Below are 21,123 nucleotides of genomic sequence, written 5' to 3'. Positions count from 1 at the left end.
CACCTCAGCAAATGCTAAAAATGGTAAACTAATAACTCATATTTTTTACAACCACCTTCCACAGCTGGTGGAAAACTTGAAATATTAATATATTAGGTCAATTTTCACTCAGACAAGTCTGAAGTCACAGATGGATCCAAGATTCATTTTACATTAGTTCTTTATTGCAGACTTTTTTTTTTTTTCTTTTCAGTTTTGCTCGTATACATGTCAAGACTCAGTTCGGCAACTGTGCTGCAGTACTGTGAGCAGAATAATGCATGTGAATACAGGAGGTGAGTTCGCAGCCAGCGGGAACATTAACATGCTCGCCGCAGCTTCACGTGTCTTGTTTAATCAAGACGAGTTGGATGACCTTGATTGTCACAATGTAGAATTTTCTTAACCAGAGCTTTTTTTTTTTTTTTTTTTTCCTCTTTTCGTTTATTTTATATCCGGCAGTTCGTCCCATCTGTGCGGACAAAAGGATTGAGGTCGTCAAGCTATATACGATTTGTTCCTTCTCACGTACACAAACTGTAACGTATTAAATGTCAGAGACGACGCCTACAGAAGGCCCTGAGGCATAAAACAAAACATTAAAAAAAAAAAAAAATCACCATGTGAGTGCATTAGACATCTGCTTATCAAATCAGGTTAAAATATAACAATAGATGGTCAAATTAGAAGTAGTGTTAAATGTTAAAAAATACACAACTTTATTCTCCTCGACTGGCATTTGTGGACACAACCTGTTTCATTTTTTTTTTAAACATCATTTTTGTTTCATTCATGTTTTTTTTATTTATTTACAACAGTAAAGTTTTGCCTCTTCTCATCAAAAAGGGCTAATATCACTTTGCTACTAGAAGTTTCAGTGTGTCTTTGTGCTAAACACAAACATTTTTGCAGCAGAAACACTTTAATTGCATAACTTCCCAATTTGAAAACAAGTAAACTGCCCTTTACCGGAAATCACACATCATGTTAGCTAAATGCACCGTCAGAACTAAAGTGCTTCATGAGATTTTCATCCCCCAGTGAAAGCTGCCATTCTCATGGTAACTGGACAAGGGGATACGGATGAGTCTCTTGATGGAAAAACAGAAAAAAACAAAAACAAAAACACAGTCTCCAGTTTGTGGAGGTTTGATAAAAGAGGCTTAAGCTGTTTTCTCATATGAACTCCGGACAACGTCCGGAGGATCGGGTCTGGACGTTGTCCGGAGTTGCCCTTTTCACACATGCAGCACACGAAACAGGAGATTTTCCGTGTCAGATGTGTTCTCACCTACTGGAAATACTCCAGTTTGGTTTAGGCGAGGGGTGGTGGCAGGGTAAAGCGTGCAGGGGGCAGGACCTAACACAAAAAGTACACACGGCCACATAGCCGGTTCGTAATTTGGTCATAAATCTCTTGCCTTTCACTGACGATTTCGACGTCGGCCCCAAATCACATCGACTCTCCAGTTCGACATTTTACGACATTACGTCTTTGTGTAAATGACCCTTTTTCTTCACCCTCGGATGTTTGTATTGTTCCGGTTTCGTGCCAGTCGCATGATACAAACATCATCGACACGCCCGCCTGCTCACTGTGAATTCTCTGGAAAAATGACCTGCTGTATTCACATATGGACTCAATCAGACATTACACAGACTTTGTACTAGGGAGCTGTCAGGGTAAAGTCCGCTTAATGTCCGGTCCGACTGATTCGGACATTAGCGTTCACATGTACAGCTCCTCCACGTAATGTCCGGATAACTTCTGGGTTGCAGTGCATGTGTGAAAGGGGCTTTAGAGTAACAGGAGCCACATTTTCCTCTTGGTTCAGTTTCCTGGAAGAACATGATGAGCAGGAATGTAGAGGAACCCTTCCAGAGAAACCTTTACTCGACTCACTTCTCCCCTTCGCTCACTCATTGAGATTTAGGCGGATGCTGACATGAACTTAATAACAGACGGAGGTTGCAGGAAGTCCAGCTGGCAAAGAGGTGGATGTTGAAGGGTTAATTCAGCGGTCAGCAGTGAGTGGAAGTGTGTGAAGCTCAGAACTGTGACCTAGCTGCTGCTGCTACTGCCGCCGACGCCACCACCTGGAGGTTTGAGGCAGTCCTCTGTCACGCCCTGAGAGGCCAGCTCAGACAGAACATTGTCCAAATAGTTGGGGTCGGGGTAGCCGTGGCCCGACAGGTTGGACATCATCTCGGTTTTGTGGTGGATCCCGTTCCACACCACTGTGTCGGGCTCTCCGGTGGTGCTGGACGTTCCCACGGTGAAGATGAGGCGGCGCATCCACGCCACCTTCAGCAGCTCCAGCACCTTTCCAACACAGAGACAAGCAGCAGATGTTACTGAGCTCTACTCAAAAACCCAAAGTCCCACAAAGTCTGGTCACACCTTCCTATTCACTTGAACGAGAAAGTGTGTCCAAACGTTTGACTGGTGCTGTATATATTTCAAAGCTGAAACAGTTGACATAAAATTAAAAGGCAACTACTTTGATCATCTTTTAATCATTGAAGTCCTCTTTTCTAGCAAAAACATTCTCTGGTTCCAGCTTCTCGCGTAGGAAGATTTGCTGCTTTTCTTTGTCTTACATGACAGTAAACTGTCAGTAAATGACAAAACAAGCAATTTGAAGATGCCGTCTTGGGCTTTAGACAGCTCTTCATTCAGTTAAATGGATCCAATACGTTGATACAGTGAGGGTACCGTGGCAGAAAGCTCCAACAAAACAACACAGCGTTGTCTAGCAACAAAGGTTCAACTTTACATACATGGTTACATACATGCAAACACACATTCCTGGTGGATTACTGAAGAGAAAATAGTTATTTTATAGTTTTTTATAGTTATTTTTATTTTACATCCCTATGGTGCATCAGTGGCTGTTTTCCAGTTTGATGTCTATCATGGACAAATAGCTACTACACAAATAATTGATTGAGAAACTAATAGTCTGAATAATCGATAATGAAAGCAACTGTTGGTGCTTTGTGTTCACATCAGCTACATACCTCATAAAATGAGACAACATATATAACATGGTTTGAGTTGCTGTGAGTATACAAGCTTTGTATGCAATGTCATGATGAAAAACTTAAAGAAGTTGGTTTGACTTCTTAACTACTGCTCAGTCCAGCTCAACTGACTGTGTTGTCAGCAGGAAGCATAAAGTGCTGGCAGCTGTCATTAGAGGCCGGATACACATCTAACAGTCTACAGACAAACCAATTTAGCTAAAATAGGATTATGTAACTGCAGTTAATCACGACAGATAGGCCCGCCTGACTCATGGAAATGAACGGTGTTCTGATTTTAACAAATAAAAAGCTCCTACTCTTTACTGAACTGTCACCTTCGTATAAAAACAGTGGATCAGGCTGTGTGTCCGATTTGGGATATTTCCATTATCTCAATCCGTGCTGTGACAGAGAGAACATCACACCGGGGACGTTGATGATGGAAAACAGTCTGAGGCGCAGATAAACTACAACTGGAATAATTTAATCCAATTTTCCATTAGTGTATTACATCAGAGATTATTTAGGGGAGCTAAAGTGTACAGCTGCATTTACCAACCAGCAGTAAATTAGCTACTAATTCACCATGGAAACAACAGAACTTTATAATCAACACAAAATGTTCTTAATTTAATCACGGTGACACACTACAATCCTGAAAGAGCATTATGTAGAGTCTTGTATACAAGATGCTGAGCTTTACAGCATGTGCCTGATGTGTCTTTTTCCTCTTACCTCTGTGGAGGGAATCACGTGACTGATTGTTTTTCACCTGTGGGAGGGTGTAACTGCCATGAATCCCAAAATGCTAGAGGTGTGTGTCTCTCCCTCTCAGATGATTCAATATGTATCTAGATACTGATGCTGCTGACTGTGTGTTGTCTACCTCAGTGTTTCGGTCAGCATCATCCAAGCGGCAACTATCACAGCGCTGGGTAAGTACCTTAAAGTGCAGTACCACCAACAGCCACTAAATGCTGGCTCCAATTGACTCCCATTCAAAAAGTGTCAACTTCTCTCTAGGAATACCAAGTCATTCATTTTCTTCAACAAGTCATTATGGTCTATAGCTAAATTCAGACCCTCTAATAAGTGTGCTGGTGGTCTATTATAAGATTTGAAGACTTATAATAGCTTCGATGTCTGCCGTATGGGCTTTGATTGATTGCAAATGTAAACGTCAGTCAGCGGTGAACACGTTAGTAACCGATATTTCTTTCAGTGCAGCGATGTGGTGGATGGTTTGAAGCAGGTGTGTGATTGAGGAAAAATGAGGCAGCAGGAGCACAAATTTTTCAGAATTTTATGCAGTAGTCAGATCAGATCTGTGGTTGGTTATCGTTCTAACCAAATCTCTTGACTGTTGTCTTGGTTTTCAGATACGTATTGGTTAATATTTACACCAGCCATTAATAGACTGGAATTGGTAATTTGGTAAGTTCTGTATACCTGTGATAGGTTTACACTGTACACAAGATTCAGGCCTTGCTGTGAGATGTAAAAATGTGTTGCTTTTTTACCTTCCTGCCCTTGTCGTTGTCTGGTAGAAAACAGAAGCGAGGGAAGCCTCTACAGGTGTACGGCTGTCCGGGATTGGGATGCTCCGGGCCCTGGTGTAGGAGGACACAAAATGATTAATGGAAAGATATAAACTTTAATATAAGAGTACAACTATAGAAGTAAAATAATCTAATAATGGTGCTTTAGTAGATTATTAACAGTAGAGAAAAAGCTCAATACAAATCTGATTCTTGTAACTCTGCTGCAGTTTATCCTCACTCGTGGTCACAGCAAGACACAGAAAGACATTAGGGTTTTCCCAAGACAATGTAAGTTAGGAGTGTGTCCCGACTGCAGTTTTTCCTCAGGTCACTTTCTTATGTTTAACTTCCCTCTTTAAACCTTGTGTTTTAAATGTACCATACTGACCCGAATATAAGACAACCCTGTTTTTGGAACTTTTTAAAGATACAAAACTACTTTCAGACGAGTCCTGTCGGGAAAGTTTACCCAGGATATTAACAGACACCTTAAGGACAGTCAAAGGCCTGAGAAAACATGTGTCATAAGTTTAGCCTTTAAAGTGTCTACAGAGGGGGAACACTTAATTGAAAATGGAGAACTGATCCAAAGCTTTGGGGGGCGGCTACTGCGGACGCACGCTCGCCCTTAGCCTCGATCAAGAGACAGCCAAGAGCATTTGGTCTGAGGATTTGAGATATCTGGGGTCGGAAAGGGGGCAGAGGAGCTCAGAGATGTACTGGGGCACCAGGCTGTGTAAAGCTTTAAAAACAAATAATAGCGCCTTAAACTCAGTCCTATAGTTGACCGGTAGCCAATGCAGGGACGACAATACAGGTGTGATGCTGTCTCTTTTCCTGGTACCAGTTAGTAGTCTAGTAGCATCATTCTGCACCAGCTGCAAGCGAGACAAGGATGACTGGCTAATTCCCAAATAAAGAGCATTGCAGTAACCCAGCCAACAGGAAATAACAGCATTTGTGACAATCTTCAGGTCATTAAATGAGAGGAACAGCTTGAGTTTGGTGATATTTCTTAGCTGAAAAAAACAACCTTTCACAACAGTATTAATTTGTTTGTCAAATTTTAAAGCTGGATTGAAGATGACATGAAGATTTCTGGCATGGGCATGAAGGTTAGACACCAGGGGCCCTAAGTGACTAGCTATACCCCCAATGGAGTTGAAGGGACCAAATAAGACCACTTCAGTCTTACGATTATCTTTAATGCTCCCATTCACAACATTTTTTGACACCAGTAATTCTTGGCAGCTTGTCAGATGATTTGGTATCCAGTCTGTTTCTACAAACATTGGGAGACGCTTTAAAGTTCCTTTTCATCAGGAGTTTATTTCCTTCGTGGCAGCAAACCTGTACACGAGTCATCAGAAACTCCTTTAGGTGACTAACTAAAAGATGCTTACCTTCTCTTTCTTTTCTTCTTTTTTTTTTGTGTTAATGATTTGAGTTGGGCAAGGTTGGGTCATGGGCAGGTTTTGTGTGTAGTGTTATAATTTTTGTGGCTGTTGTAAAAAAGTTAAATAAATAAAAAAATAAAGTTAAAAAAGAAGACTATACACTTACCTGCAGCCTAGCAACATCAAAGTTGCAAACAACCCATGATGCAACACTCTGTAGGAGCTGATGTTACACCGGTACTTTCTCCAGTCAAAAAGAAAATCTGATGATGTGAATATGTTGTCAATAGTTTTGTTCTCTATTATATGACCCCCACTTTTTCAAACACAATATCTAGAAAAAAAATACTGTCTTGTATTCAGGCCAATATTGTAGTTGGTGTGACAGACTACATTTCAATGATATACACTGAGTCATACTGCTCCTGGTAGAGTCAAGAACCGCTGGAGAATTACAGCTTTCCGCTTGTAGGTTAGAAAGGTGGAAGTCACATTAAACTCTAAGAAAACATGACTAATTGTCTGTAAGGGAAAGCCCCCCCATGTTTTGATTGCAAAGACTCAAGTAACAGGACCAGATCTTTCTTGAACCCCCCAGGAATGCCAACCAACACCACATCAGTGAGATTTCCAAACTTCTCACTCACCAGACTATCTACCAAACATCCTGCACACAGCAGGGATCAAGATAAGGAACCCCTCATCTGCTTCAGTATATGGTCACTAAACCAGAACAATGACCCTACCACCTTTGACCATTCAAGCCCCTCAACAACCAGCAAAATGGAAAGACCAATTCACACCCCAGTGTGAGCTGCAAGCACAACTTAGGCTGAATTTACACCAAATCAGGCATTGCAGTGCACCTCCACAGGGCTGTGCAGAGGTGTGGGGTCAGGGTGGGGATGTGGGCGTGTTTATTTGTAACCACCATGAAACAATCAGAAAATAACATTTTATTCCTCTCATTCACCGGCTTTCTTGCTACCACAATGTCCTCCCCTCTTCCTAGAAACGTCTTTGTTGTCCCTCATAGCAGGGTTGTATCAGTCTAATCTCCGGCTGTGATTGGCCACCGCAGCATGACGTCAGGTTGCGTTTCTCCAAAAGCTGATTTTGGCTCAACTTTCTCGCTGCAGCCTGCGGCACCCCTGCAGCCCCCACCCCCACAGCATAAACACACTACCCCCATTCAAATGAATGGGAGGGCTGGCGTTTTTCACCACAACAGCTGATTTAAGTTGGATTCAGCCTTAGGCCATGTTCAGACCAAATCCAGCGATGTGTGAAAAACAGCAGCCCTCCCATAGGGCTCAGCAAAAAAACGCAGCCATCGTCTGGCAAAAAGTTGAACCAGAATCACCTTCTGTCGGAATGCTACCCAACCCAACCCAATGTCACACTGTGTTGGCCAATCACATAAGCTGGCAATTAGACCGAAGACGCCCACGAGAAGAAGAACCTTGTTTACCATGTCCTGTAGCAATGTAGCATTCTATTGTTTACCAAGGAACTGTGAAGATGGAGGAGAGACTCATCCCCACCGTGATGACCTTCCCAGAGCTGTACAACCCTGCCATGAGGGAGTACAAAGACGTAAATCGCCGTGCACTCGCTTGGCATTTTTCAAAACCATTCTTCAGAAACAAATGGTGATGTCACAGTGGCTATGTCCATATTTTTTTTACAGTCCATGATCATAATTCACCTCTAGGAGCCAGTCATCCACAGACACTAGCTGGGGCCACTTTAATCTTACTGCAAGCTCTGATTTTTGGGACTCAAATAACCAATCAAAGAACTGAAGATCGCTGGAACACTCTAGTGATCTAGCCACACACACACACACACACACACACACACACACAGACACACACAGACACACACAGACACACTATGTAGCACATGCCTGTCTGTTTTCTTTTGTGTTCAGGAAGAGAAGTTGTGGAACTGTGGGAGGATTTCAAGCTGGACACTGCAGCACACAAACACAGTGCTCTGGCTGTTCAGACTGAAGCTGCAGCAGGTGGGAGACATGTAGCTACGTCTCGGGTCTAGCTAACATTTCTTAGTAACGTTTGTGCATGTCTGTGTGTGTGTATGTTGTCAAGGAGGTTTAATCAGAACAGTGTGCTACACAAAATGTGCAGTCGGTTTCATTTTAATCGCTGTTCGCTGTATATCCTCCCTGATCCTATTTTTTATTTTTTATCAGCCCCAGGACAACAGGAGGTCATTAAGCTCGAGCCCTGCTAGCGATTGAGACCATAAACTCATTAAGAAAATGTTTACTGAGGTAATGAGTCAAGTGAGAAGTAGGGTCATTTTCTCATAAACTTCTATACAGTCAAGACTTTTTGCAGCCAGTGGAGTCACCCCCTGCTGGCCATTAGAAAGAATGCAAGTTTAAGGCGCTTCCGCATTGGCTTCACTTTTCAGACCCGGTACTACCCCATCAATAATACAATGCACATTCATGACAGAGTGGTAACACAGAGTGCAGAGGTACCTGTATGCCAGGTGGTATGCTGTAGATGATCTGAATGGTGCCACAGTCTGGGTGGCCCGGCAGAGACTGGGCAACACTGTAAATTTCCATTTTGCCTTTGGGCTGGGTGCCGGTCTTCTCTCCGTAGATTGTCTTACACGAGGGGCACTGCAGACTGCCATCCTGAGGAGAAAACACAACCAGAGAGCCATTTAAACCGGACCGATCAATACAAACCAGGTAAGTGCTGATCAAATATTCAATGATCCACTGATGAGACTTTTGTTTTGCCTTCCCTTCCTGCTCACCAAGTCACATCACATCTGATCTGATCAACCAGTACTTCATGCATGTTTGTATGTAATAAATACAAACAGAAGAGAATATTCTGGCAGCAAAAGAACCTACTGCAAATCATACATCCTTAAGTTAATACTAATTATCGTCCAAAGGTTACCATTGTGTTTTAGAAGTCTAAATGTGCTTTTCCTACCTTTTAATCAGCCAATAATTTTTAATCATTTCAGTGTGGTATGAACCTGGAACCAAGAGACTGAAAACAGTGGTAAGCCTCTAAGCTCACTAATTAACAGGTTATATCTTGTTTGTTAAATCTGAATAAAAACTGAAAAGTAAAAACAAATTGAGGTTTTATGGGTAGTTGCATTCTGTAACTGTTAATCATCGACCAACAGCAATCATCTTGTTATCGCCATGAGGTTGCTAAGTAAACAGCAACTGCTTCCCCGTTTCCAGTCTTTGTACTAAGATAAGCTAATTACCTCCTCACAGCAGCTCTATTCTAAATGCACAGACATAACTGTGGTAGTGAAAAAGTATATTTCCCAAAATGTTGGACTATCCCCTTCAGGATCACAATTGACATAATTTATCTTTAACTTTTGTCAAACTGCTGTTGTGGTGAAGGCAGACTTTTCAGATCAATCTGTACTTATAAACCGCATTACATCACAATGTACCTTTCACAAAATAAAAACAACAGTTGCCACTCAGTTGATGATAGCTCTGTACCTTTGTTCCGTTGTTGTACATGGCCAGCATACAGAGCATGTGCAGGGTGTGTCCGCATTTGATGAATTTCCCCACAGTGTCTGGCAGGATGCTCTGGCCTCCCTCATCTGTTGACGGCGTCTCGTAGCCGGATGGATTGGACAGTTGATCCATGCAGATAATACAGTCCTGAGAGGGACGTGGGGAAAGTGCTTAGAATCACAATAACTAAATGAAGGCCAAACAAATGAAATTTCTGTATTTATGTTGTGAATGTTACATGACATGAACCACTGTCAACTACTGCTTGGTTTACTCATAACAAAGTGACAAAATTTAAAAGTTTGGTTTGCCGGTACAAAAGACCACAAATAAAAGATTTTGTTAAATTTATATCTGTGACATCTGGGAGCAAACACCTGAAACATTTACCTCATCTGGCACTCCGGCCACTACTTCCATATAGCGCTGAATCACGTCCTCAGGTCTCTGAGAAGAGGCTGAAAGAGGGACAAAAGTAGAAAAGACAAAGTGATGAATGAGCTGAAACAACCAAAAAAAGCCAAACAATCAGATGATACTGTGGTGAGATGAGATGAAATGGGATTTTCTTCACAATATCTAGTTATTCAAAATCTAATTTTAGCCACATGAGCTATGTCTTTCTTCTCTGTCTTCCTCTGCTACATATTCAAATAAAAGTGTCCATGTTGCAGCTCATCAAACCCCTTAAAATCAAGAAATAGCTTATGTAAATCATGCAAACAAATTAAGCCACAGAGACTATTTGAATTCATGATGATAGAATGAACCATACAGCGTAACTATAGCAACGGTGGTCGCTTCCTGCATACATCTACCATATTCTCTCACATACACACACACACATGTGAGTGTCAAGTCTGTTTGGGAAACAATCCTGCAAGATAACGTTCATCTTCAGGTGTCTTTTTGAGATTATTCCACAAGACAGCTCCGTTTAATTGCAGATTTTAAAAAGGTTAGGAGGTTGGCTATTTTCTCCCGGCTGAGAAATAAGAAAAATATATTCACTGATCAGTTTCCAGACGAGAACCCTTTTTGTTTGACATGTCCCATGTTGATTACAAGTGCAGGTATTTAAGTTAGGAGGTGGTGGATAATAAGAGTGAAAGAATAGTTATTTATGGTCATGACAGTGCAAAGATGGAAGAAAATCAATCAAATAAGGAGGCAATAATGGAATGAAGCTTATTACACAGATGATGAACACAGCATTGAAAACCATTCAAACTAGCAGAGTTGTACCAAAGCACAAAATACTGTCATTAAACAGTATCAACTTATCTATGAGCAAACCCCCTAATAATAAACCGAGTTTGCCAGATCATATGGTGTGACACATATATGTACAATTTTTCCAAAGGTTGATTTAAACTGATTCAATGTTATGTGTGCTGCAGCAGCTTGTGACAATGTGACCCGCTGCAGCTCAAAGATGTTTTTTCCAACAAAAGCAGACAGTGAATGGTCTTCCAGATGACAATCTGTTTAAATAGAGATGGGTGACAAATAAAAAGGAAAACCAAACAGTCTCCTGAACAGTTTCAAGTATCTGAACTGGAGGGAATAACCATTCCTCCGACAGATATTCCTCATTTGGTGTTTTGATGTGATGGCAGACTGCAATATCTAACATTGTACTCCAAAACTCTCCCATAGGTGTTCAACTGGGTTAAGATCTGGTGACTGCGAAGGCCACAGCTCATTATTCTCATAATTTTAAGACTCATCAAACCATTTGGTGAGCCCCCGTGCCCTGTGTGAAGCATCTGCTTTTGTTATGTTTCCTGACTCGTTCATTTAGAATTTTCCTTTACTTTGTCACCCATCTGTACATGAACATGTGCTTAGACTTAAACACAAATGTACACAGCTTAAGGCAGTGTCCACACAATTTCACATTTCTACAGACTCTTCTCAGAAGGTTGTAAAGAGGTGCTGCGTCTTGCATCTTTGAGAGGTGAAAAATAACTAAGGAGATGCAGGATTTGATGATAACAACCTGAGTGAAACTGGAAGGGGAAGCAGCAGAAAGGTCTCTGACAGCTTAATCAGACTTGTTACAGGCAGTCTGATTTTAAAGCATGAGTTTAAGGCAAATTGGCAAGCCTGATCTCCACAGTTGCAGCAGCACTTTTTTTTTAAAACTAAAATCAAAGTGGAGCAGTGTGAACACGCCTTATAAACACATGAAGACAAATGAAAATGACTTGATGCAGGATGAAATGTTCCTCAAGCCTGTGGTGATAAAAACTGGAGAAAAAGAGGTGGAGGAAGGGCTGGTGGCATGGTAGCTACCTCTCCTGTGCTGCCTCTTTGCTCTCCTAACTGAACTGCTGCTGCTGCTGCTGCTGCTGCTGCTGTGGGGCTTGCTGGGCCTGCTTGCTGAGGGGAGGAGAGGAGGAGGAAGAGAGAAAGGAGCAGGCTGCTGCTGCTGCTGCTGCTGCTGCTGCTGTAGCTGCTGCTGCTGCTGAGGGAGGGGGGCAGTGGTGAAGTGCACGCCGAGTCCAACTGCTGACATCAAAATGGAGGCCATGCCTGGAGCGGGGTAGGGTAGGGTAGGGTGGGGTTGAGGCAGGGCGGGGCAGGTGAGGGTTGAGAGCAAGTGGAGATATGCAGGAGTAGAAAGGAACAAATCAAAGGTATGAGAAATGTAGCGGCAACTGATGCTTCCACTATGACCCTCTTTCATACCCACATACACAAAACATTGGAGTCCGACAGCATCAGAAGTTTTAAATTACAACCAAACTGATCATGTTTAACATGTGGCCCTGGTTTATGTCTCGACTATGAACCAGAGTAAAAAGATTAAAAAAAAAGGGGGACAGAAGACCCCCTTTTTTTTTAAATTCATTTATTAAAGGAAAAGGCCAGCAATTTTCTATATTTTTCTTACTGTCAACAAATCTCATGTACAGAACCAAACCAACAATGAATTGATCCCACTTAGAAGTATTGCGTCCGTATCCAAAGCCTGATATATCTCATTCCTGTGTGCCGTAGACCTCCACTGTTGTCCAAAAACTATTTAAAACACAAGTGAGCCACACCGCTGCACAGGGTGACATGTTCCTTCACCACGAAGAGTTTGGTCACGTTAGTTTGTTTAGAAACTGCTCTTAAGACTAATAACAGTGATCACGTTTTCAGTCTCCAGACAGTGATTCTGTGTAAGACACACACAACTGAGCATGTGAGGGAACGCGGTTCTGTTCACTGTGCTTCGTTAGCTTGTTGTGCTATGTCTCATAGACTTTACTTTGTATAACGTAGTACGAACTACTCTCTGGAGACTGAAAACTTGTTGATGTCGTTATTAGTCTTTGTAGCCGTTTCTAAACTAACTAACATGACCAAACTCTTCATGATGAAGGAACCGGTCATTCAGTGCAACGGTGTAGCTGATTGACGAGTTTTAAATAGTTTTTGGACAACAACAGAGGTCTAAGGCACACAGGAATAAGATACAGACTGAGGCTATGCGATATGACAATATGTATCGATATAGAATAATATGAAATGACAGAAAAACGTCTATCGTTTCATATTATGCTCTATCATTTATTTTGTTGTGACGCAAATCACATTCTTTACGGCATTGTTTTTCATCATTTGGAGTCTGTACATCTTTTGCATGGATTACGTTGCTAGATTACTCTTCTTTTTTACTCGTGAAGCTTTTATTGCACTTACAGTAAAGTAACAAGTATAGTTTTCTGTCTCTGCGCTGCACACACACGGAGGACTCAGCCCCGACCATACTGAGAGAGATCAGAGAAGAGGAGAGAAGCAGCGAGACACTGACTATAAATGCAGAGACTGTTTTTATTTATGTTCTTTACCAGCACTTGTTTAATTTTAGCTTAGTGTGAGAGTCTCTGCTGCGTTTTGCTGTCATTTAGGGTCATGTTACTCTCCTCTGCTCTCTACGCTTCACCGTGTGCGGGGCTGAACCCTCCGTGTGTGTGCTGCACACACAGGAGAGACAGTGAACCAGGTGAAGTACTCAATTTGACGACGACTACGCTCGTTATGTTACTGTAAGTGCAATAAACGCTTCGCAAGTAAAAAGCCAAGAAGAGTAGTTTAATCCGTGCAAAAGATGGACCGGCTATTTATTCATTTCATTAAAATGTATGTTGGGATAAGAGGTATCATTATCAGGATGAGATCACCCAGCCTGTCAGACTTTGGATACACAAACAATACTTGTAGATCATTGTTGACATTGTTGGTTTGGCTCTGCACATGAGATCTGTTGACAACTAGAAAAATATAGAAAATCATAACCAGGACTGTTGCTGTAAACCTAAATCTCACAAGCTAAGTGTGAACCACAAGAAATCTCGGGAGTCTGGAAAAGATCCACGGAGAACTGATGGTGCCCAGAAGCTGAAAGTCAATCAACAAACTATGGGGAATGGTTTTTATGATGACAACAACAATCCTTACAAACAGCTCGGAAATGCAGATTAGACACTGCGGATGTAAGATTAAGCATCATTTATGTAAAGCAACACTATGTCTGTACATCTGAAATAACAGCACATTCACTCTGTTACTAATATAAAAACAGCCTCTTGCTTACTTCAACACACTCGGGGGGGTTTTGCAGCTACAGCCTTACTTGGTCTTGCATGACAAGTAGCCCGTGGTGGCTAATGTTAGCTGATAAAAAAACTACACATATTTTCCAGTTTGAAAATAGGAAGAAAAACCAAAGAGCCCAGTAAGCGACACAGCCATTTAAACAGATACACCTCTGAAACGCTGATCCAGTCACCTACAATTAATGTTGGTTTACATCCATTTATGACAACGTTGACTCAAGCTAATGCAAACTGAGCTAAGAGAAGTGAAATTTGTGTTTTTTTACATGTACGTTCTACCTCCTACAGCAACGGAGACAATAGTATTTACTGTGCAGGTAAAAAGGTTTAAAGTGCTGATTACCATAAATGTTCATTAATGACTAATGATCATTAAAGCTGTGCATTTGCACAAGACACCACATGAGTGACCTTCTATTTTGAACGATTCATCCAAAGTAACGGCACAGTGCTTTCATTAATGAGGTTCTGGTCCACTAGCTTCCTGCAAGCTGATTGTATTGATTCATGCAGCTTATCACGGCCAAGAAACACTTATAATTAGAGTTATAATTTTAGAAGAGTGCAGCGGGAAAAAACAACAGAGAGAGGACTCACCTTGCATGTCAATTTAACCATTTTATGACAATTACAACTTGCCTGCCAGCTATATTTCAGCCTGCTCACATATATACATTATATATATATATATATATATATATATATATATATATATATATAACACTCAATTACACAATTACAAGAGACATTAAAGCACCAAAAAGGGCACCATGTGTCATTAAATGGTGTTAATAAATGACACGTGTGAAACTCTGAAAGACAACTGCAATGGCCTTGTATGCATGAATTTCAAACATAAGATGCTTCAAAATTATAAAACTGAAATCCGAACACCTGCTGTGTAGAAGTCCTGTTGGCACAAATATTTTCACTCTTGAATGAATCTTTTATTTTTTAATCTCTTTTTTTGCTGTCATTCCTTCGAGTCGCTTGTCATCTTGAGCTAATATAATATTCTCAGGTATGCCATTAGCAAAATAACTAAAATAAATATGTAAAAATGAACTACTAATATTCATCTTATAAAATATGTATAATTGGAAATCCTGTGTGTTTCTGTTCTTCAAATAGCTCTATCATATTAGCACATAATGGATAAATTATCCTGAATTACACTGAACTTTTCATCAGACCTGACTGACATTTTAATATAATTGAATTACGAAAACTGATTTTGCATAATATTGACACTAGTTAGCTGTGTGCAATTACAAAATTATTATATATATATATATATATATATAATAGAAAACTCTACGAAGCTTCAAGCAAGTGTGTGTGCTCACAACAACACAATTAGAAGAAGTTCTTATGAAAGCAACAGTATAAGTCTACATACGTATATGGCACAGCATGCAAGAAAATAGTGAGAAGAGGAAAAATGCCATAATGCACATTGATTTTGATGCATTTGTCAGGAATTTTGATTTTGGAAATCCAGTTTGAGACCCTTATAAGTCTTTGCAAAAGAAGGTAGTCCTGACATGTTTGTGAATGTTAGTGAAACGTTTATCACACAATAAAACATGTGAAACATTCAACTTCCTGTGAGTCAGAATGAGAAGTGCTGCTGTTGGTGCGACCGGTTGTTGGTGGCTCCTATTTTGCCACAATAGAAAATACAGTAATGTTAGTGACAATACTAATTAACGATTTATCAAGATTTTTACTGCTTAATCATTTATTTTATTTTTCACATTAAAATTAAATGTCAGAAATGCTAATTGTTTGAATTATGTATTCCACTTCTAAAGATGTATTGTGTTAGTTATGCAAGTAGTAGTACTCTCATCTATTATGATGTTTAGCCTTGAGCCATCAGATAAAAACCAGTGTCGGGTGGAGCTGTGGGACAAGAAGGATGAATTACTGAAGGTGCAGCTGTCTTATAGTGTCAAGACTGAAGTTAACCGTGCTTTTGCTTCTAGGGCCGAATGCTTTGCACAGCATGAGGAAGCTCTCAATAAGAACCAGCATACATGGAGGCTGTTTTCATGTATACTTCTCTAACAAACTGGATAATATCACTTTTGTTTCGCTTTGAATGGAAGCCTCTTTGTGACAATAAAAGGGACATTTATTCCACCATTCTTTTTGTTTGTACACTTTTCAATTTTGCGTAACATTCTGGGTGTGTTCACTTTTATTTTTAACCGTCTCCTTCCTGCTTTTTTTGACATGTTATTCCTAAACAGACTGACACTCACAAGACAAATGCAGAGGAGTGGCACATAAACTGCTATTATATTTAAAAATTTAAAAAAAGACACTGACTAAAACCTGCAGCTAACTCCAAAGTGTGGTGCATAACAGAGTGAGCAGAGGTAAGAGTCAGGATGGATGGTTAGTGACCCGTTTACCTGCCAGGGCAGAGCTCACGCTGGTGGATCCATTCAGCTGCACAGAGATGGAAGGAACACTACAGGACAGGAAACAAGGACAGAGACATCCAGTCAGCAAAAACAGCAACAATGAACCGAGCAGGATGAACAAAACGCGAGACTATTTCCAATCCACTTCAGAGAACGACAGTATTTAAGTGTGGGGGGAAATTAGGAGTAGCTTTGGCACCTGATCAAGACAAGAAAATAAAACCTGCTTGTAAATTAACCGCAAAGGTTTATTTAATTTTCCTTAAGTAGCTGGGAAAAAAAAAACGACCGCCTAAAGATTGGCTGACAGTTGAATGACTAAGAGGGCCTGAGATTGATTAACAAAAACTCAACATTGACTGTATGTGCATTGTGCAACAAGGGAGCGTGACTCAACAGCTGATATATTGATGAATATGCGCTTAACAAATTTGTTCACTGTGAAAAACAGCCCTCCAGAAAAAACACGAACAACTGTCAGTATACTGAAGAAAATGTTTCATTATTAAACCGTAAGTATACCTTCACTGATTATAACTGGGTCATAAAAAAAAAAAAAAAAAATGCTAAATAGGCAGAACTCTATTACGCTGTAAGACAACATAACGTGGTTATCTATTCTTAATAGCAGCAGCCTCCAGACTAATCATTGAGAGGTGTGAGCAATCACTGCAAAAACGAGGAGGATGAGTTCATAACACAGACCCGAGTGTGTACTGTGCAAAAGAGCATCTAGCATTTTACTACACTATTATTAATTTCCAGTGGCTGAGTATGAACGAAATGAAACTTAATGCGAAAGAAAAATGGAGCCAAGAGAAACAGTCAGTGACCTGCATATTCATTATACCATTTAAGTAAGCAATGTGTGTGCGAGTCATTTTCTGTGCCATTAGGAACAGAGAAGAAGGAAGCCTGGAGATGACACAGACGAGAGTCACAGGGACTGAGCCAAAACAAACATACTACAACAGGGCTGGGGCTACAGACATTTTTTTTTCTCATTCCTGTTTTACTGGATAGGTCAAAGTGGAGAAAGACAGGAAAAACAAGTAGAAGAGGAGGGAAGGGTAGAGAGGGGTGTCAGACATGCAGGCGGCTAACTGAGCCAGCAACACCTTACTGCTGCTGTTTTACACGTCTACATTAAACAGCAAACAAAAATCACAAATGTTAGATACTAACCTTAAACCATTGGCACTGGTAGAGCCGGTCAGAAGTGGTGCAGACAGTTGACTACCAGAGGTGGGTGGTGGCCAAGGGCTGCCCCAGGACATGCCCCCAACAGAGAGAGGTCTCCTGGGGTACGGCGAGTACACAGAAGTAGGGTGAGCGGCTGCAGCCCTCCCTGTCCCTTGAAGGCTGGGCCGGTTCAGACTGCCTGACGAAAAGGAGTGTCGTGAACGGCTGGGCATGGGCCCTGTGCTGCTGTGGCTCAAACACTGCTGGCAGGAGCAGGCTGGGCCTGAGGGGATGGCCGGGGGGCCGAAGGAAGCGAGCGGGTAGGGTAGGTTACACTGCCGTCGCACCTGCCGCCTGAAGCCAGAGGATTTGTTCACTTGGGCGAGAGATGTGAGATCCACTATGTAATTGTATCCGTGAGGGCCCAGGTCTGCCGTGCCTTGTCGGGCCTGGTAGCTGTGCTCCAAAAGGATAGAGGTTCGAGTTTCATATGGAGTCCATCCGCCTTCATCGTTGGCCCATTCCCAGTAAACACCACTGCCGAGGCCTGAGGACTGGGCGAACAGGGACCGACGTACTGACCGTGTCTTTCCTGAAAATTAAAAAAATATATATTGTTTATTAATAAACTACATTAAAGCTGCATTATACAAGCCTCATAAGGCAAAACAAACATACATTTTCAGCCAGAACAAGTCTAACAGTTGGGAACCCATCTTTATAGATGACAAGCATGTAAACAACATAATCCTTGCCTTAGTGGAAGCTTATCCTTCATGGCAGTCAGTTCAGTTATTTGGGTAATGCTGCTGTATTATGGTCTTATTTGAAAAGCACTTCTTAATCATTGTTTGGCAACAGCTACACACTACTAAGTTTTTAGTCACTGTTAATTTAAAAGCTCTGTTAACCCTCCATTCAAACTACAACGATTCAGCCAAGCACAAAGTAGCATAACAATATGCTAATGTCACAAGCGTCAACAATGTGACGACTCATAGCAGGGTTCTGTAGACAAGTCATACAACATTAACTGATACTAACGCATTTAATTGGATTGTTTTAACCTGACAACTTTATCCTTAGTACCTGGCTTATCTTGGACTGCAGGTATGTCAACACTCCGATCAAAACAACAGCGATCCGTACACTAACGCTAAGGCTAAGCAGCTAACTTAGCGTTATCTGTTAACCGGGCCTCTCTGTTAAGGTTTCGAGGCACAACTTTAAAAAAATATTAGGAATATGCGTTCAGGCAGAGGTATTAAATGTCATACAGTGTGAAATAGTCTCACCTGTGTCCTGCCGAAACTGTTTCAAGCTTGGTATGTCGATGAGATAAGGCGACAGGCTGGGGTCTGATTGTCCGAGGCAGATGCTCGTTGAGCCGGGTCCCCCTCCTCTATGTCCCCGCGGTGACAGGCACCGCTCGATGTAGGCGCTCACTTGGCCGCTGTAAGGCCGCCAATAGCCCAAGTCATCCTGCCATTCCCACACCGCTATCATGGGCTGAGATTGTCCAACGGATCCAGACGGCGTCGCTGACACAGAGGGCCCATTTCTTGAGCCGTTTACCCTGGCACAGGAGCCTGAGACAATCGCCATATTCACCGAGCTAGCTCAAGCTAACGCTAACAACAACTCGTTCTGGTTAGCTGGTCCAATTGATTGTAGCTACGACGAAGAAAAAGTCTGCTAGCTAGGCTAGCTTGGCTCGTTAAAAAGAAATTCCATTACACATTTGTTAACAAGCTTTTGAGGAAGCTGCGAAGTGAAGATTAAATGGTAGATAACCTAGATTACCATTTAAGTGCATGTTGACAAAGCAGAGGCTGGAGAGTACACGGATACCGTTAACGTTAGCTTTGTGACAGCGTTGCCAGGGTGCCTTCCTCATCAACTGCTGCCTTCAAGGACGATCGGGAATATCGCAACTCAAGCTACGTTTATGGGAGTCAACCAAAGTGGGAACTTTTTAAGGCTGTTAAACATACATGCAACAAAGCTCCAGATAAACGCACATTAGAGCTACGAGATCTTAGTTTTCAGAGTTAAGGCAGTTATATGATATTGATTTTGAATTTACATGTCTCTTTACACTGTTCTAGATTTTTTTTTTTTTACCTTAACTGTGTAATGCTTTATAAGATGTATAGATACCAGTCGATACATTATGAATCCTAAAGGGAAATTAAAATGTTACAGCAGCCAACAATGTGGTAATAAACAATGAGGAAAAAAAGTAAAAGAAACAAATGTAATTAAAGGCTAAATTATATACATTAACTAAATAGACTAAATCAAATATAAAAATAAACAAATAAATAGAACAGAAAGAATAGAATGGTCAAGTGGATATTGCTACAGTGGTAAGGTGCATAATTGTCCATGGATGGAATGAGGGCTAAATATTGATACCTGGATGTGATGGACAATTTAATAAACTAAAATAAAAGTCTGTCTTTACTGTCAGAGGGATCCCCTCTCGGGACACAGAGGAGAGTCATTGCACAAACTATACTACTCATCAGACAACCCACCTACATAAATATGGGGTGTGTGTGTGTGTAAGTGAAGACTCTCAAATACATTCTACAATTTGGATACTTTTCAGTAAAATTAACTATAATAACGTGAAACTCTGTTTTTTTTCTGGAGCCCTCGAGGATCTTGGATTATAGTCCTAGTCAATAATACACAGTTATACATCATCTGCAGTGTTGAGAGACACTGACTTGTACCTGTGGCCGTGAAAGGTGGTGTTTTATTAAAGGGGATGGGGGTGAGTGATTCCTTGTGACAACCCTGATTAATTATACATCTGTATTCCCCTTTTCAGCCTAAATATTTTTGATGAAACAACCTCAAAAAAGATAATGATCTTGTTTTACTACTGCTTTTTTGCCCAAAAGCTTTGAGTGCACAACACCACCCCCTGCTAAAGTAGTAACTTACAATGAGCACCTGAAGGTTGCACTCTTCTTCTCTTAAAACAGATGTCTTCGTTGTGGTCGTGTGGTCTAGATGGTTACCCTAGATTTGTGAAATTCCTGTAACAATTGTATGCGTTGTCTCTCCATTATGTTTTTAGGTTTAGGCACAAAAAACACTTGGTTAGGGTTTGGGAAAGATCATGGTTTGGGTTAAAATGATCACTCTCGTGAGATCTGGGGTTACCATCTCTGCTTCTTTAATTGAAGGAGACTGGATCCCTCCCAACAGTACTGCAGCCCTAAACTGGAGCTGAATAGGTATGACACATTTAATTAACGGTCCATCTAAAATGTGACTACATCCTTCTAAAACTGCAGGTTGATTGCTTAAATAACTGTTAAAACCAATCCTCTCTTCAGCTATACAAACAAACAAACAAACAAAAAACTATACTTCAACTTAAGAAGCTGAAAGATA

General features: G+C 41.1%; 1 protein-coding gene across 2 annotated transcripts; it reads right to left on the bottom strand.

Annotated features, from left to right (window-relative positions):
* Positions 1–142: 142 nt before the first annotated feature.
* Positions 143–19,637, bottom strand: dtx2 (deltex 2, E3 ubiquitin ligase). Of its 2 annotated transcripts, XM_042431209.1 has the most exons (9): positions 19,008–19,637; positions 17,716–18,304; positions 16,519–16,577; positions 11,784–12,023; positions 9,876–9,943; positions 9,465–9,632; positions 8,454–8,615; positions 4,527–4,616; positions 143–2,302 (listed from the first exon to the last, which is right to left on the bottom strand). In XM_042431209.1, exons 1-9 carry the CDS (start codon positions 19,315–19,317, stop codon positions 2,042–2,044), a joined length of 1,947 nt encoding a protein of 648 aa, XP_042287143.1. In that variant the 5' UTR covers positions 19,318–19,637; the 3' UTR covers positions 143–2,041. The 2 variants fall into 2 exon arrangements, with proteins under 2 accessions (XP_042287143.1, XP_042287144.1); XM_042431210.1 differs by lacking the exon at positions 11,784–12,023 and having other exon boundaries at positions 19,008–19,635.
* Between the last annotated feature and the right edge of the window lie 1,486 nt (positions 19,638–21,123).

Source organism: Thunnus maccoyii, chromosome 13 (genome assembly GCF_910596095.1).
Source record: "Thunnus maccoyii chromosome 13, fThuMac1.1, whole genome shotgun sequence".
NCBI lineage: Eukaryota > Metazoa > Chordata > Actinopteri > Scombriformes > Scombridae > Thunnus > Thunnus maccoyii.
The sequence above is the reverse complement of the archived record's forward strand: the minus strand, read 5'-3'. Positions and strand labels throughout refer to the sequence as shown.

Excerpts from the sequence above, each read along its gene's own strand:
- dtx2 (XM_042431209.1), bottom strand. The coding sequence starts at position 19,317 with ATGGCGATTGTCTCAGGCTCCTGTGCCAGGGTAAACGGCTCAAGAAAT. Across the intron at positions 18,305-19,007 it reads ACAGTTTCGGCAGGACACAG|GAAAGACACGGTCAGTACGT; the intron begins GTGAGACTATTT and ends TTTAATTTTCAG. Across the intron at positions 9,633-9,875 it reads TGGCCGGAGTGCCAGATGAG|GACTGTATTATCTGCATGGA; the intron begins GTAAATGTTTCA and ends CGTCCCTCTCAG.